Genomic DNA, 17,372 nt, shown 5'->3' with positions numbered 1-17,372 from the left:
TACAGTATGCTTGGAAGCTTCCTTCTTAATCAAGGTTTCACATAATTCTCTTGATCCAAGAGTCAAACGTCACTTGACTTTTGTAAAAAAAAAATATTGACATGTAAAATTGCTTGCAATTTTAAATAGCCAATTAATTTTAATTATGTTGGGCAAGACCCAGATTTAGGCATGTGGCTGAATCACATTTATTTGCTCCCTGCTCCCCATGGCAGCCTCTCCAATCCCTTGTAAAAGTTACACAGAGGGTTGGGGGTACTGAAGGGTGTGAGTTGTAGTACAAGAAATGAGGTTTCCCCGGGAATCAGGAAGAGGCTCCTTTCATTAATAAAGTCCTTCCATCCATGGCAGGCAGACCCTGGATCCAATCCCACATCTATTAGGCCAAGTAACAGAATTTTCATTAGGAGACAATAGGGACAGAAGTTTTTTTTAAAATAAATAAATGAAAAAATATATTTTAAAATTATTTAGGGACATAGGTCTAAGTGAAATAATCCCAAATGCAACTAAATAGCTAAAGAAATATTTTTCTGTTTAGCTGAAAATTTACCACATTTTAAATATGTGGTCTTCTGATGGTTTGTGAAACACTTTGTTCTTAGTCAATGTTATCTGAAAGCTGTGTTTTATCTAAGTGCAACACTTCAATTGCTCTTCAGGGCAAAACGGATTTCTAAAGCTCACACTGAGTTTCATCAGATGATATTCCTGAAGATCCTACCACATTAAAAAGAATGATGTCGTTCCCATCTTTGTGAAGCACCACGTGCGCATAGGAGGTTTGCCTGTGGTGGCCAAATAGGTTGTTGGTGTCCCAGATACAGACATAATGCAGCACACTTGGCCATTCTTGACAACTTGAGTCTTGCCTCCTGTATATTATATACTGTTCCCTAGACCCCCAGAGTTCTACTATGCTACACAGAGGAGAACTAAGAAGAAATGATCAGCAGTGTAAATGCTGAGGAAATGAAAGAAGAGACGTGATAGCTGGAGGGAAAGAGCTGGAGCAGGGATGGGGAATGTGTGGCCCTCTAGATAATGTTGGCCTGCAACTCCTATCATCCCTCACTATTGGCTGCTGGAAGTTATAGTCCACCAACATCTGGAGGGCCACACACTCCTTGTCCATGGCCTAGAGAACTATGGTTACTGGGTGTAAGAAAGAATGAATAACAAAGGGATCTGGATCCAACTCATCACATTTATGCACTAAAAGCAATTTCCTGCATGAAAACCTGTATACAGCACAGTTAGGATTTTGTTCCTGATTTTTAAAAGGGTTTTATAATGTTTGCACAAGTTCAGAATTCATTAAAAAAAACATTACTTGTCTGTAAATTTCCTATAGTAAGTACTTTCGTTTTAGTTTTCACAAACAATAAATACCCTTGATACTATGCCATTTCTCTATGTATTTTTCCTCTGTAATTGATATCTTTCATTCTTTTATTTTTTTCATCAGTTTGTCAGTGCAGGCTCTCTATTGACTGTGCCATAATCAGAAATGTGTGGATTGGTATTACAATAAGGAATCAATTAGTAATGATTCTAGGGAAGCGATAGCAAAATTCAGTTTCTTTTTTTATTTTTCTATGACGTCCATTAAGGAATTCAATATATCTAACATCTATGCTTTTGTTTCTTTTCCTCACTCTTATTATCAATTCCTATCAGAAGAAAGCAGACAATGACAAATTTCATTTGTTTTCCCCATGCCTACCAAAGTCCTAAAAACAAAATACAAGAATGCAAAACAAGAGGTTCAGTGTGAAATCAATGCCGCCTCTTAGAATTTACAGGAACAAGAAAACACAAGACTTGTTCCCATTATGTTACCTGCACACCATTACTAAATGACTTTGAAAAACAGATCAGCAGGGAGCACAGTTCATAACAATGCAGCAAGTTTTCTGTTGTCTCTTGTTGTGCTTTATTTTTTTAAAACGCCAAATAATGATCATGAAATAAATGTTGACTTATGGCATCCAGTAAAAACAGTAAGAGCTTTATGATACCTTAAAATCACAGGAATGCAGATTAAAAATAAAAAAACCATTTTCTAACTTTAAAGATAAGCAGGCGTACTGCCTGCTGCAATAAGGTTTCATGCTATATGATGCTAATTTCTTTATTGGCTCCCAAAGGGAATAGGTCTATAACAGCATAGACACACATTCTGCCTTGCATCGTTAAAGGGAAAAACAAAAGATGTTGGCTTGGTTAATATTCACAATGTGCTGATAAGTTGATGGCAACATACTGAAAGAACCAAGAGCCACTTTCCAGCATTCCCAATAGTAGGAACGAAAGAATGGTTTCTCATCTGTACTGACGTCTCTTTGGTTTTATGAGAATTACAATCATCTATGACAGTTATTCTTTTTTATATTTGCATATACTGAATTTGCAAAAATAACATAATTTCTCTCCTTGTGGGATTTGCACTACAAAGACTCTAGCAATCGCTTCAGATTCCAAATCATTTGAGCTCAGTATTTTGATGTTGCACCACTTTTGCGATCAATAAATCACTAGCTTGTAAAGAAAGAGAATTAAGTAAGATGTTATTACTAAACAAGTAGAATAGTTATTTTCTTTCCCATATTCCTCTTTTAAAGTACAGAGCTTCCAGATAAAACGATCATTCCTCTAATATAGTTGCTTTTTTACTTACCATAAATATTGTAATACCCCACATATTTTAAGTTAATAGCACTTTGGAACGGACTATCACTAGTGCTAATTGTGTTCTTTTTTATGGTTAGGATGGAGGATTGGGACTGCAATCCTAGCTGCTGCTGTTCTCTGGCTCAAGGCTTTTGGAGGACTCTTTGGAGAAAATTAAAGTGTATGTATAGCTGAAATTTATTATGCTGTTTGCCTACATATAATACTTGCTAACGGCTTTGTTATTTAATAATATATACCTAAACAAAACTTACTCAACCAACTCCTTTATGAATTTGACTGTCTTCAGACTAATACAAAACAGAATACATATTTTAAAGAGACAGGTGTTTTGTGTCTTTCACTTTTTTATCTCAAGAAATAGATCAATTTTTAATTATGAAAAAGATTTCCTTTATTAACTCCTGCAGTTCAGTGCACAATAACCACCTCCGAATACCTAAACCCTCTTTAGTCTGTATGCAGTCTTTCTTTACTGTGCATAAATAACATGCCACAGGTTGTTGATGGTAAGTTGATTCAGCTACTCTGCACTGGACTGTTAATGTGTCAATAGAAAATAAAGATATAATGGGATTAGGAGAGAAAAGCAATAAACCTGCATCTTGATTGGCAATTTCTCAAAATTATGGTTCCCTATTTACTGACACAGTGAACCTAGTGCCTTTTTATACAGATAGTTTCTTAGGGGGAAATATGAGAATTGAGTCTGACAGGATGGGAGGGCTGTTAAATAAGAAATGTTTAGGAGAAAAAACAGATGTTTGAGAATCTTGTACTACTGAATATCAGGGTGCAGGGGTTCTGATAACTGAGTGGGGGGTTCGCACAACCATTTTGAGCTATTTTAGGGTTGTGGGTGGTTTGTTGAACATGCCAACAACCCATCTTTTCAAGGTTCAGACAACATGACATTCTACAAGTGGGGGCTGGGTTACAGAATGGGTGCCTGTGGGCGCTCAGCATGTGCTGCTTATTTAAGCCCAAAATGACTGTGTAAATCAGTGTAACAATATGGACCTCAGGGGTTAGGCACTGTCAATAGCCTTTGCTAGACCAGGGGTTATCCCGGGCTGATACCCAGGATTGCCCCTGTGCGTCCAGATGACGCACAGGGGATCCCGAGCTCAGGCAGGGATCAACCCTCCCTGGCCCCGGGATAAAGCTTACCCCTTTGGGCCCGCTTTTTCTCGCAGTCTCGGGCCTGAGAATGCGAAGATGTGGCCCGTTTTCGAGGCTTTTCCCGGCTCCACGTAATTACTCACGAGGAGCCGGGAGCTGTACCCATCGGGGGCAAGGTGAGGGGAGCGGGGAAACCCTTTTTTTTTTTTAAAAAAAAAAAACCCTTACCTTGGCGCATGAGCATTCGTGCGCTTTGTTCCTTTAAAAAAAATGGTGGATGCAATGGCTCTCTACTTGAGTCGCCTCACGTTACGTGTAGACAAGGGTGAAATCTCGCGTTACTGACAACACGAGATCACCCCTCCTCCATCCTGGGACATCTGGTAGGTCTAGCAAAGGCCTATGTCTCACATCGTCCCCATGCAGACAACACGCTAAACCATGCTGCTTAACCACAAAATGGTTAATGGAATGCATTGACCTTAAAGCATTCCATTAACCATTTTGTAGTTAAGCAGCATGGTTTAGCGTGTTGTCTGAACCAGGCCACTATAGCATGAAAAAGGGCAAACTTTTGTAATGTAAGTCAACATATAAAACTTACAAATAAAGCCAATCCTCCGGGAAAACAAACAAACAAACTAGTAACTGTGCGTGAAGGAGCCCATCTTAATTCCACAAAGAATCCTGAAGTGGAAGCCCAGGTACAGTTGTGGGATGAAAAAACCTGATGTGGTGAGGCCCCTGCCCTCTTGCACATCTGTTGCCACTGACCAATTTGCATTGTGAAAAATCAGCTGCATGTGTTGTACCTGAAGCAATCTGTAGTTGCACGTTTGCCTGCTAGCACGTGGAAAATGAATGAGTGATTCAGCCCATCCACACATAGAGTTGTAGTAACCTGGCAGCATTTGCTGCAATAATGTGACACAATTTTCAGCCACAATGATTACAGGAATCACTGTTGGGTTTCGGGGGCTTTATCAGTGAACAGCCTAAATCACTCACTGCAAGACCTGGGCTTAAGTTGTAAAAGACATGGAAAGCAAATATTAAATATATTCAAGTTTGTTTTATATAACTGCTTGGTGTATACAAGCATTAGTTTAATCACTTCTCACAAACAAATTGCTCACTTCCAACCCAAGTAAACTGTCCCAGAGTAATATACTAGACCACATACGATTAATTGCAAAATGTCTCTCCTTTGTTTTCTATTCACATTACCAACACTCAAATATGTGCATAAAGAGTCTGAGAGAGGTTCTAAGATACTTTTGGTGTAATAAGTGAAAAAGTCATGTACTGTATTTTAAGCTTTCAAAACAACTGATGAAATCATACCAAGGCAAGTCAGGTCCAATGTCCCAGTATTAGAGGAAAATACACATTTGCCACTCCCACGTGACACATGCATGAACACAAATAAATCAGAAAACCTAAACAGAGAGCAGAATGAAGATCAACCTTCCTTACAGATCATATCAGCACTCTTTTCCATTCTTGGAATCCAACTAAACTCAACTACATGAATGTGCTCAGATACAGAAATGACACAAAATCTCTGTCAGGAACAGAAAAGTGGAACAAACTTGCATGGAGTCTGGGACTTGTAGTGTAGTATCTTACTATGAAAATCAGGGTCTTCTGGCTACCAGCTGCACGTTTGCAAATCGCCTAAGAAACACATTCACAAAGCCCATATGGAGAAGATAAGGCTCACTGAGATCAATGGGACTATTTGTGAGCAGATTTGCATAGTTGCATCTTTACAGGTGCATCGAACATAGTATATTAATCAAACACATCTCTCCAAAATATCTTTGCTTCACTGATCACATCATTCACTCAAGGCACTGTTTTCAAAGGCATTGTGTTTGGCATTGCAGACACCCCTCCAAATATAAGCATATCTCAGCCAGCTTTATTGTCATGAAGACTTATGGTGAAAACAAGAATCTGCCCCCAGCCTGAATAGTTTCATTGATGTGGATGTCTTAGAATCCAACTGTTTTGAGGAGAGACCCCAATGAAAAACTAGTATGTTCAGCAATATTTGGTAGGGGTCTATATAGAAACAGGAGAAGCTGCGTCAATTTGAGCCAGAGTCAGACCACTAGTCAGTGTTGTCTAACCTGATTAGCAGCAGCACTTGGACAGAAGTCTTTCCTAGGCCTACCTGGAGATGCCAGGAATTGAACCTGGGACTTCTTGCATGGAAAGCATGTGCTCAACACCCTTTCCCATACAAATATATAGGCATTCTTGCTTTCATCCTGAGTCTTCCTCGGGAGAAAGTTGGCTGAGAGGTTGTGCTTACATTTGAAAAGAAAAAAATTTCCACAGTGCCATAGATGATGTTTGCGAAAATAATGGCCATTATCTGTTCTGTGTAGAAAATACTTTTTTGGGGAAGATGCCTTTGATGAATAGCCTACATCTGATGGGGCTTTTAAAACAAAGGTTCAACTAAGCACTAGAAGTATTTCTTGTGACCTCAGAGTCTGCTCCATTTGGGCTGTGCAAGAGAGAGACCTGTCGCATGGTTTATTGCTGCCCTACCCAGGCTTTGTCTAGCAGGCAATCAAACAAATTGGGGTTTGTTTTCTCAATCCCTGGGTTGTTTGTTTCGTTCCTCCTTCACCTGCTCCTTCCCTGTTTGTCAAATGCTTTTGCAGCACTGTAGTACTGACATATAAAGCAGCTGGGTATTTTTAAGCACTTTTGCCTTCTGCCTCTGTAGGTGAAACAACCCATGGTTTAAATAACCTATAGTCCACAAGAACCATGGATTATCTTTCTTGGTTGTTTGTGCTTAACAAACCATGGTTTGGTTTATTAGTGTGGCTGCGTTCGCACATCATGACAACCCATGGGTTAAATAAAGCATGGGTTAGTGTTATGGGCAAACCAGATGAGTCTCTCCCAGATAGTTTGCAAACTTCCATAGGCACACAACTTCAATATGCATCTGGTAGCCAGAACAACATGATCTTGCATGCACTTAGACATCACACTATTGTAGTAACCAGCTTGTAGATATGCTTGGTATTTGCAGCAGCTCCGCTGCCTGTACAAGTACAGGAGAGGGAGTGGGGGGCGGGGGAAGCAGCCAAAAAGTCACAGTAGCTCCGAGGGCCAAACACATGATCCAAGTGCTGTAAATATTTTTAGAAAATAGAGAATTTTCAGTCTCACTATTGATATAAATATTTTTGACTTCCCATTCAGGAATTAGTAGTATGACACTGAATTCCTAAACAAAATAATCATGAACAGACCAATCTTGGGAATCAGTTTTTTCTTCTATGTGCTGCTTTGAGATTATTATTATTTTTAACTTTCCAACTTCTTATTTGACCTCCAGTACTGCCAGCCACATTACCACCAGACTTCTTCTCAACAGTTAAAATATCTCTGTTATTTTGTCTCCAGCAATACCATGTAATTCATTTACTCACTGAAACTAGTGCTTGACACCACAGGGTATAAAATAACACAGAGAACATCATTGTTGGAACATTAACAGTTGGCTTGTGCAGTGAATACACTTCAGAACAGCAAAATCAGTGCTGTTCTTTCAGCAGTTAGATCAGTAGTTAGATCAATCCCATTTCTTTCTCTTTTCTTTTTTGGTTTCATACAATTTCTGGAATTGATAGGAAAAATCAATATAACCTATGTAGAAACCCACCAAAGGAAAAAACCCACACACCGTTTGGTTAGGTAAGGAAATTATTTACAAATACCTGCAGGATGTAGTTCTTTATAGTCCCAGATGAAACATAGGGTGCATTGCAGAAGGTTACACTGATTTCCTTTTTAAAGTGGACTAGAGAAAAAATAAGGCTATGTATTTTGCACATACATAGATGAGGGAAAAAAAATCCTAACAATATCGTAATAGCTTTTTCTAATCATGACTAGGGGCAGCATGTAAGAAGCGTGAAAGGAAATTGATATTCATACTAAAACTGTTTTCTAACTGCTCCTAGAAGTATCACATAACAATAAGCTATTGTTGATACTCTGCAAAAGCTGCACATGATTAATTATGTTTATCTTACAAGGTGATAAAAAGAAAATTTGTCTCCCACAGTGGATGCAAACTAGAGAAAATGAAGCACACTCTAGATCAATGGGATGTAATGCTACTTAACTTACTCTTTATTGGGCCTAGTGTGCCATAAGCTAGTTTCAAAGCAGGAATGGCCTTCTTTACTGTTAAGAAAATCCAGAGCAGGAATATGTGATAAGAAATCATGTACATTTAAGCAATTCATTATATGGGTCCTTATGGAAGCTTCAGCTCAAATTGATCTACAATTTATTTTTGACACTTCCAGCTTTTAAAATAAATATTAAATACCGCTTCAGGTGAGAGCCAAATACTAAATAAAGAGGATCAGGGCTGTCTCTACGGTGCCGGGTTGGCACTGCCTCCCTCTTAAAGCCTGTGCTTTCCCTCTCCCAGGGTGTAGGAAGGTAATCCCAACGCCGAGGAGGGAGTCCGTGGAACTGCCTTGCCTTCTTCCTGGTGGAAGGCAACCAAACCCTGGTCGCCTTCCACCAAGCTCTGTCACTGGGTTGACCCCGGATTGGCCCTGGAGTGACATCACATGGCGGAAGCATCGTGTTGATGTTGCTCCATTTGAAAAAGTTGGGGTAAATCCCCAACTTTTTCAAAACGCAGCATCACAGGGAAGCCCTTTGGTGGCTGTGAACCTGCGCTTGCATCATCTAACCGACACAGCACAGATCCACAGCCACCGCTGTGCATTTAACCCAGTTAAAATGCTAGGTGTAGATTTGATACCACTTAATTAGGACTGGCTATTGTGTTACAGGACACATTTACGAAACTATAGACACACATAATGCTAAGTTTTAAATCTTGATTACTGTTCCAAAGACAAATCTTAACACTGTCATTGATTGTTCTCTGAAAGCTAACAGAACCTTAGAGGTCTAGGGCTCAAATTAGATGTGACATATATCTTTTCCAGTGATGTAAAAAACAGAGGCAAGAGATTTTAAAAGCAAAAGGGAAATGTGAGTGAGGTTAAGAATAAACCAAAGCAAACACACACTACTTTTCAGAATTGCTTATCTTTGTCAGAGGTATGTTTTTCCTCTTTTATTTTCCTTATTTTCAAATTCTATCTCATCCACTCTAGGAGTGTGCCGTATGTAGACTGTAGTGCAAATGTGATTGTATCAGTTGTCTTTGTGTGGATGTATATCACTATATGGATGCAGTCAGATGTGCATGTATACCTAATCTAGATGTGCAGTTTCTGATCCAGCACAAAAGCATTGGGTTGGATCCAGAGTTACGTGGAGCAGACAGTGGACACTCCCATGGGTTGAAGGTAATTTTCACCAATCACCTCGCCCCCGTTCCACCTCCAGGGGATTCCAGGTTGTGGAATGGGAGTATCTTTAATATCTGATCCATGAATTGAAGGAGCCCTTACTTTCATAGAAAAGTAGGTCTAGATCTAACTGCATGTGTAGAAACCTACATTTGCATCTTTCTTGCGAATGATTGCATTTCTCAGAGAGAGACGGATCTCAACATCTTAGAAATAAGCAGAGTTCAAGTTAGTGATATGTCATATACAATGGGACTACCCAATAAGTTTTTGAACAACATGCTTTAATAATAGAAAATCTCTTACTATTCAATTTAGGCATTAAATATGTACAGGATTTTAAGTTTCTGGTGGTATTTTTGTGTTGCTTACTTGTGTTGAAATTTCTATTCTTCTTTATAAAGATTTTTTTGAATTATTTCGTTAAAACAGTACACCACAATCTCTCATTGATTGGGCTTGGACGATTGTGGCGGGAGGAAGAAGCCCTTGTGGCTTCTTCCCCCACCCCCATGCGTGCTGTGCACGTTGCCAACATCTGCATTATTCCAAGTGCTGCAGCATGGGTTGGCGTGTGATCTGAACCTGGCACACAGCAGTAAGGACTTCATAGCCACCCTACAACCCATGACATGCAGTAGAAGTTGTAAGGTGTGTACAAAGATCCTCACTCCCAGTATGCTGCACTGCATGCTGGGTTCAGGCACATCAATCCATGATGCAGCGCAGGGAACAATGCAAATGCCAGCTATGTACAGGGCTGGGGGAAGCCCACTATTGAACGCACCAATTATCACTGCAGGGAGCTGTTTTTCTCCATAAGTTAGCAGATGCAGGAATGGAGGGGGGAAGTTGCATAACGACATGCATAACAGTCTTTGGGATATACTTTATCCAATGATTTGCCCTTCCAAATAATGCTTATAACTAAGTCTACAATTTCACAATGCATTCCTAGAGAGGAAGAGGAAGTATTTGTAGGAAATCATGTGATTGTGCACACTGAAAATAGTTCAAAAGCTGCTGATGTTGTACTCACCTGTCAAAAATAAGGTAAAACATTTTCTTAGTAGTTAATCATGGCATAACTGCAACTATTAATAAATGGGAATAAAGTAATACCTAGCATAACTCTTATTTGAGCAATCAAAAATACATTTGTCTTGTTGTGTGCACAGTAATGTTAAACTAACAGTGCAATATTATGCATGTCTACTCAGAAGTAAGTCAATGGGGCTTACTCCCAGGTATGTTTGCATAGAATTGCGGCCTAAAACAATTACATTACAGACAAATACATGAAAACACTTCTAAGAACAAAGACATTAACACAAAGTTAGTGGAAGAAGGTAAACCTTTTTGGAACAACTATTGACTAGATGTAAGGCTCATATAAACCCAAAGCAGCCTTGGAATTTGCCCCCACCCCAGGAATAAAAAGATCCCTGCTGTTGCAGAAGTACATATGGCCAAGGAACCCAGCCTGCATCCGCTTGGGAATATTGATTTAAATGTTAGAAGAATGCTATAAACCTCAGCATCACTTTGAAATATATGCAGGATTGAATTTTATTTTAAAGGATATTTCTAATTCCAATTTACATGCATTTCCCAAAAGGTTTAGCTACCCAAAGAGACAGAAAAAGACACTTAAATAATAATTTAAAAGAACGTCTGACAAGCACATCCAGAGACCTTTGGTTTAAAACAAAAACAATTCACTGGTAACAGGGCTGTCCATTTAGAGTCTCCAGTTGCCATCATAAATTCAATTCACATTTTCCCTCTTTTAATATCCTATCCTATCCTATTCCTATGAAAGAAAATGTAAAATTATAGTACATATCTATTTAAATCTTCCTGGACATTTTGAAAAGAACTGGATATCTAAATTAATGACACAGGGTAGGAGAAGACATTCATGCCAGCTTTAAACTGCACATCCTTGCAGATAGGTTCCACCGTATCTTCCAGGTTTACAAATTAAGATGTGCTCAGTAAGAAGAAGCCTTGTACGACTTTTGTACACAGCAGAGGCAAGCAATCAGCTGCTATCTGGGTTTTCCATGCGCAACCTACATTTTGAAGTGATAAATTAAGTAACTTAGGTTTAAAATTCAAAACGGTCAGAAACATCTGAAGCAATATATGTTTGTTATTACTTTCTAGGCTGACATATCACAGTGGAGATGCAATTGTGTTAGTCATGGCACTCTGCATGATGCCAAAGCTGTGCTGAGCAGCATGCTGTTAGGAAAGGGTATACCAGCATGCTGCAGCATTGGCTCGGCCCTCCCATGCTGTGTCAGTCTATAGGCAAACACCATGACCACTGTCACAGCACAACACATGAAAATGCTAGGGAGCTATTTCTGTAACAACAGGAGGGCAGTTCTCCCTCAACTTGACCCCTGCTCTTGATGGGTATTGTGGTGATGCATTCTGAATGGAATATTTAATAATCAGGTAGCATCAGATCAGGAAATGGGGAGGGGAGGGCATTGATTGAAATATTTTTTTTAGTTAAAACTAGTTTTAAATCTCATCTGATAGGGCATCCCTAGATGGAATAAATAGTATAGCATTTTGTGGAACAATAGATTACATCAGTACAAGATAAACTCGGTACTGACGTAAAGACTATTTCCCTGCTTTGAATTTGAGAGGCAAATCTAATGACTGGAAGCACGTGAGTCCATAAAGGGACAATCCTTTGCCATACACAATAGTAACTATGTTTCTACAAGTTATGAAAAGAAAGCAATATGTGCCTGTTTCGGTGGCTGTCGTTTGCCTACCAATGGTGCAGTGCTCCCCATTCCAGCCCTCTCGGCATTCACATTTCCCATCTTTACAAGTTCCATGCTCTGTGCAGCGGGGATGGCAGACACGTTGGTCACAGGCTACCCCTGTCCAGCCCTCCTCACAGCGACATGCTCCACCAATGCAGACACCATGAGTGCCACAGTCTACAGAACACACTTCTGGGGGTGGAAAAAGAGAAAGTTGGTTATCGCCCAGCATTGCCATGGGTGTCGGTAGCATCTTGATGATTCATGATTTTGCGCTACCAAAAGCAACGTATGTTGGAGGGAAGTGAGATGTGAAGTCTGCCTCTTATTACAATGTGTGAGCTCTGTACCAATTCTGTCGAGAATGCCCACAAGGAAGATCACTGTAAGCTGCAAATTGTGATATAGACATAGGTGTAAACAAACCTAGTTCCAAGATTCACCACAATGAATATCTCAGAGGATGGGTTCAATTTTGGATCACCAGTATGCTGAAGCACCCTTAACTGGAACATCTAGAAACAAGTGTCTTAATTACTATACTAAAATAGCATCCCACAAGGGACAAGGTCTGAAAATCATGCAGGTTAGAGGAGCATTTTGCATTTTAGCCCTATTTATCGGTGATATATCTCAGCTAAACTGCCATCCACAAATCTTTTGGGAATAAGGCGCATGTGTGGTTGGTAGGGGAGTGAGGTCAGAGGGACAGATGGAACAGAGAAAATCTAAAGTAATTACCAAGCATTGCATGTATACCTGAAAGTGGAGCAATCAGATTTTTTCTTTAAAGGTCATTTGAGAATGGCGTGGCAATAAACAAAGACTCTTGAGTATTTGGGCCAAGATTCAAAACTGGAATGAGAACCTGAATATAGGATTTTAGTTGTCTAGACTTATATTATAATTTCAGCATTCAGCACAACAGTGGAATTACTACCAGTAATAAATGCTCCAAATTAAATGTTTTTCTTACCAACGGAGCAGTCAGGACCCATCCAGTTGGGATCACAGTTACAGAGGCCTGTGTCAGAGAGGTATGTGCCATGCCCACTACACTGGTCTGGACACTGAGCACGTGGAAGTTCACAATTTAAGCCTCCCCAGCCTGGGCTGCAAAGGCACTCTCCATTTACGCAGACACCATGATTGGAGCAGGAGGGATCCAGGCAATCAACTAGAGAGAGAGAGAGAGAGAGAGAGAGAGAGAGAACAAAACAAACACTCTGTGAAAAAAGGTCAATGCACAGAATGCACAGTCTGAATTGACACCACTTGATGGATCTGTGCTCAGCAGGTTTCGTCTTGCTGCAGTGAACTAGAGCAAAACCCGTGCAGTTGTTTGCTAGGCTATCTTTTCTGGGAGTCTGAAAATCTAAAAAGGTCACTGTGCTTGCTTTGGAAGAAACTCTAAAAGCTGAGCCTAGCCAGAAAAATGGGGAGGAGGGAATATCAAAATGAAGTAACAGGTAATGCTGATTTGAGAACCAGCAAGATTCCAAACACTGAGATAGTTAAACAGGTTTTATTCATATCTAATTCTGCAGATGTTCCAATAGCACAAACCTATGCATAGCAGTTTATGCAAGTGAGAGCAAATCTTTTGCATTTTACTGTATAATAACTGCATCGCTAATTAACAAAAACTTTGCCCTAATGAAAAGAGCCAGGGAGGTTATGACATCATTCTCCCTTCCTTACCTGACTGAAGCTGTCAATTGGGATAGTATACCTCCAGCATAAGCCCAGTTAGTAACCCATGAGAGTTGTTCACCTTTATGGAAACATAATTCTTGCCTATGTCAGCTCTGCAAATGATTCCAATGCACCATATGTTCGTGCTCTTTATGCACAAGGGGAGGGGGAAGGCGTTGTGTTGGGATAAGTGTTACTGAATTATCCCACTAAATGTGATGTCCTGGAAAGCATGAAACTGTTCTTCAAGAGGCCAAGAAATGTGTACATGATGAGCTTGTTGTGCACAAAATGTGTACATGATGAGCTTGCTGAGCCAGGTTTCACAACTGTACATGCACAGTTATCTGAAAGAGTTAATTGTTCAATTCCAGCAGCTATTGTACATGTGGTGGGGTTGGCATATCCCTACATTTTTCCTGCTGTTCTCCTTTGAGCAGTTTCCTTCTCTATAAATTCCAGCTTGCCATGCGCCTTGTTGGTATAAAACGATGCTAAGCAGCCACAAAGCACCTTTCTTTTGCCCTTGCTTTTCTGAGTTCCATGCTTGCCAGTAGGGGGACCAGAAGAAGAAAAAATACTGAGAACCACAGACGGATACAAAGCCCATTTCTAGTTGGAGGGAAAGCTTTGTCCCACAATTGTCCCGTTACTGGATGATTTTTTTTTTTAAAAAAATGGGATTGATAGAGAGAAGTGACTTAATGGGTTGACCATTCTTGCCACCCTCTGGTGCCATCAATGCTGTTGAATGGATATGACAGGGTATGTATGAATGCGTGGCTTCCTGCATTTTCAAAGCCTGGTAACGGTCCATGTGCTAATGCTGGTTAGACAAATCCTAAGTTGTTTAGTTTTGATCATGTATCTAAATTATTCAATTTATGAAGAGGCTTTTGCTATGGAAGTGAGGATCAAGATTGAACAACTGTCCAGAGTAAAATGAATTCATGAGCAATTTACATGTTAAACACCTAAAATTGATTGACATTTCCATATTGGTAAAGAAAAGGCTTTTTCACCCATCCCTTCAAAATTAAGAGATAAGACAGTTTGATTGAACCCAGCACTGTCTGAAATACCTGGTTTTTTATCCTTCAGCTTTTAACATAAGCATAATACGATCTATCAAAACCATTGTGCTTATAATCCTATGAAAAGTTGTAATTTGACTAGAACGTTAAGGAATGAATCTACTCGAATCTTAGATCTAGAAGGAACCTCAAGAAACCACTAAAAATATTTGACAAATAATGTTAAAAACTCTTTTTAGTAAGGCTATTAAAGCAGGAAATGTTTACTAGCTAACATAGCCTTTACATTCAAAGTTAAGATGTGGAAAATACTAAATTCACTTAAGTACCTGTGAAAATGCCCTTAGGCCATGATTCAGAGGGGTTTTGTATAGCAGCAGACCCACATTTTCAAAATTCACTGAACAATTGCTTTCACTTAATACCCAAAGCACTTCTTAAACTCCTTTGAATTCCAACTGCGGTGTGGGCATTTGGCTTATTATGCAGACTATACCGACTGAGCATTCACCACCACACTTTTCTTTTAAACTTTTGTGCTCTTGAGATGTTCAAAATGAATGCCTGCAGAGGGCCACTGCATCCATCTCCAACACCCCCACAGTTCTGAAAGGGCTTCTATGCATGTTCAGCTGAACTTGCTTATAAATCTCTGCATGACTGGGAACTCTTGGATCATCAGGATTCCTGACCATGCAGGTTTCTAAACGTGTCCACTTGATTGCATGTAGAAGCCCCCTTCAGACCTTGGTGTTGAATGTACTAAGGTTCAAAGCTCCCTCTGCAGGGATGATGGGGATGGGGGCTAACATGCATAACTTCCCCTTTATGTGTGCATTTTGAATGCCTGAAGGGAGCTCATCAGCACAGTAAATTCCAAAGTGCTCAAAAATGTATGTGCGCGCATTCAGTGTTTAATATGTATTCCTAGCATCCCGTGTGCCAAAGGAGCATAATAGTTTTCCCTTTCCTTTACGTTAGTCTTTTAAATAATTAAAAACTGATTCAACATTCCCTTTAAAAAGTGGGCTACTTCATTGACTGCACTGTTCCTTGGAGCAAAATGTGGGGTTCAGCATACTCCCTGGATGAAAAGCTGGATGGAAAATGTATGAAATATCAATGAGAGAAAGCTCACAGAAAAACAGAGGATTTTTTTTTGCCTAACAAAAGCAAAAACCAAACCTTTTTCAGGTTACCTCTGCTATGAACTGCCTGCATGTTATGTCATCCAGAGCAAGTAATTACGTTAGAACCAACGATTTACTTTTTGTTCGTTTTACTACAATTTTATGTTGTTTGGATATATGAAATAACACACCTAACAGTTAAGAATAAACCAACATTTCTGATCATGGAATCTAAGAGGTTCATCTGTTCCCATCTTACCGTCTTGTCCTTTTAGCCAGGTAATAAGAGTGTGAAGACAAGGCCTAGAGCAATCCTCAGGGCCCTTTAGCTTCAGCCATAAGAAAAGGGTTATTGTCACCTAGCGCCAGTTTCAGTTTTTGGAGGGCCTTTGGGTAAGATACCTTAAATGGACCCCTCCCTCAGTGGGTCTACACGAGCTGATGGACACAATGATGTTACAGGGTAGATTCCAAGGTATTCCATCGAAAGATAGACTATGTATATGTGGCAACCCTGAAATTGAAGATTTAGCCCACTATTTACTTGAATGTTGTTTATATTCAAAATGTAGAGAACATTATCTATCTATGTTTTTAATATGCATGAGAGACTGGACAGCCAAGGATAAATTGTCCTTTCTCCTATGTGGTTCTAACTATTTTGTGACCCAGAGGGTTGCTCTCTTCGCTCTTAAAGCAGCCAGTATAAGGAAAAAAGAATTGGAAAAAATGATTAATTAATAAATTTTTATCAAATGTTGTAACATATGTGGGGTCTTTTTTAACTGTTAGTCATATATAATGTATCATTTACGAACTGTATATTGTTTTAAAATTTTAAATCATAAATTTTAAGTAATGTCTGTTTGTTTTTAATGATATGTGATTTTTTGAAATGGTCAGAAGACTTATTCAATAAAGGTATTCATTCATTCATTCATTCATTCAGTGGTTCCACATGTTTACAGCCATTGTCACCTGCTGTTATCCCGCCTCCGCCTCCTCCTCCTCCTCTCTCATCATTGCCCCTCTTGTTTTCTTGCCAGGTAGAGAGCTAATCAGCAAATAGGCAGTGGCATCTACTCTCCTCTTCTCCCCACCACTGTTATCTGGGCCAGAACAAGAGGCAGACAAACAAGCAAGTTGCAATGATGAAGAGGAGGAGCAACTCCAGAGGGCCTTGTCAGTGGGCCCCTGCTGGGATGTGGGCCTTTAGCAAGTGCTCAACCGTGCCTACCCTTAACACCACCCTGGTTGTCATCCAGTTCCCTCTTCCCATGGGGAGTCAAAGAGCTCCTTCTTCTCAAATTCTTGTTCCTCTGCCTTTTATGTGTAAGTCTTAAGCCACCTGCATTGCCTGGCTCCCTTTCCTTGCCCAAAAGGAGGCTCTTACTTTTGAGCATGCCATTACTTGCAAAAAGGAATCATATTTGGGCACTATAGCAGGAGTGTTTCCCCATCCACCCCACCTCCTGGGCTGTCCCACTGGATGAACCAACTATCTGCTGGTTGAGGTTGCAGTTCCTGCCC

At 39.9% G+C, this 17,372-nt stretch overlaps 1 protein-coding gene across 3 annotated transcripts in view; it reads right to left on the bottom strand.

Moving 5' to 3' along the window:
• The window catches only part of LOC134394813 (teneurin-2), a 626,553-nt gene that overhangs the window by 111,273 nt on the left and 497,908 nt on the right, over positions 1-17,372 (bottom strand). For all 3 annotated transcript variants that reach the window (XM_063120558.1, XM_063120559.1, XM_063120560.1), the window contains 2 exons: positions 12,960-13,160; positions 11,990-12,175 (listed from right to left, as the gene is read on the bottom strand). In XM_063120558.1, the coding sequence (XP_062976628.1) occupies positions 11,990-12,175; positions 12,960-13,160 (387 nt within the window). The remainder of the gene's footprint in view (positions 1-11,989; positions 12,176-12,959; positions 13,161-17,372) is intronic.

Source organism: Elgaria multicarinata, chromosome 3 (genome assembly GCF_023053635.1).
Source record: "Elgaria multicarinata webbii isolate HBS135686 ecotype San Diego chromosome 3, rElgMul1.1.pri, whole genome shotgun sequence".
Lineage (NCBI taxonomy): Eukaryota > Metazoa > Chordata > Lepidosauria > Squamata > Anguidae > Elgaria > Elgaria multicarinata.
The sequence above is the reverse complement of the archived record's forward strand: the minus strand, read 5'-3'. Positions and strand labels throughout refer to the sequence as shown.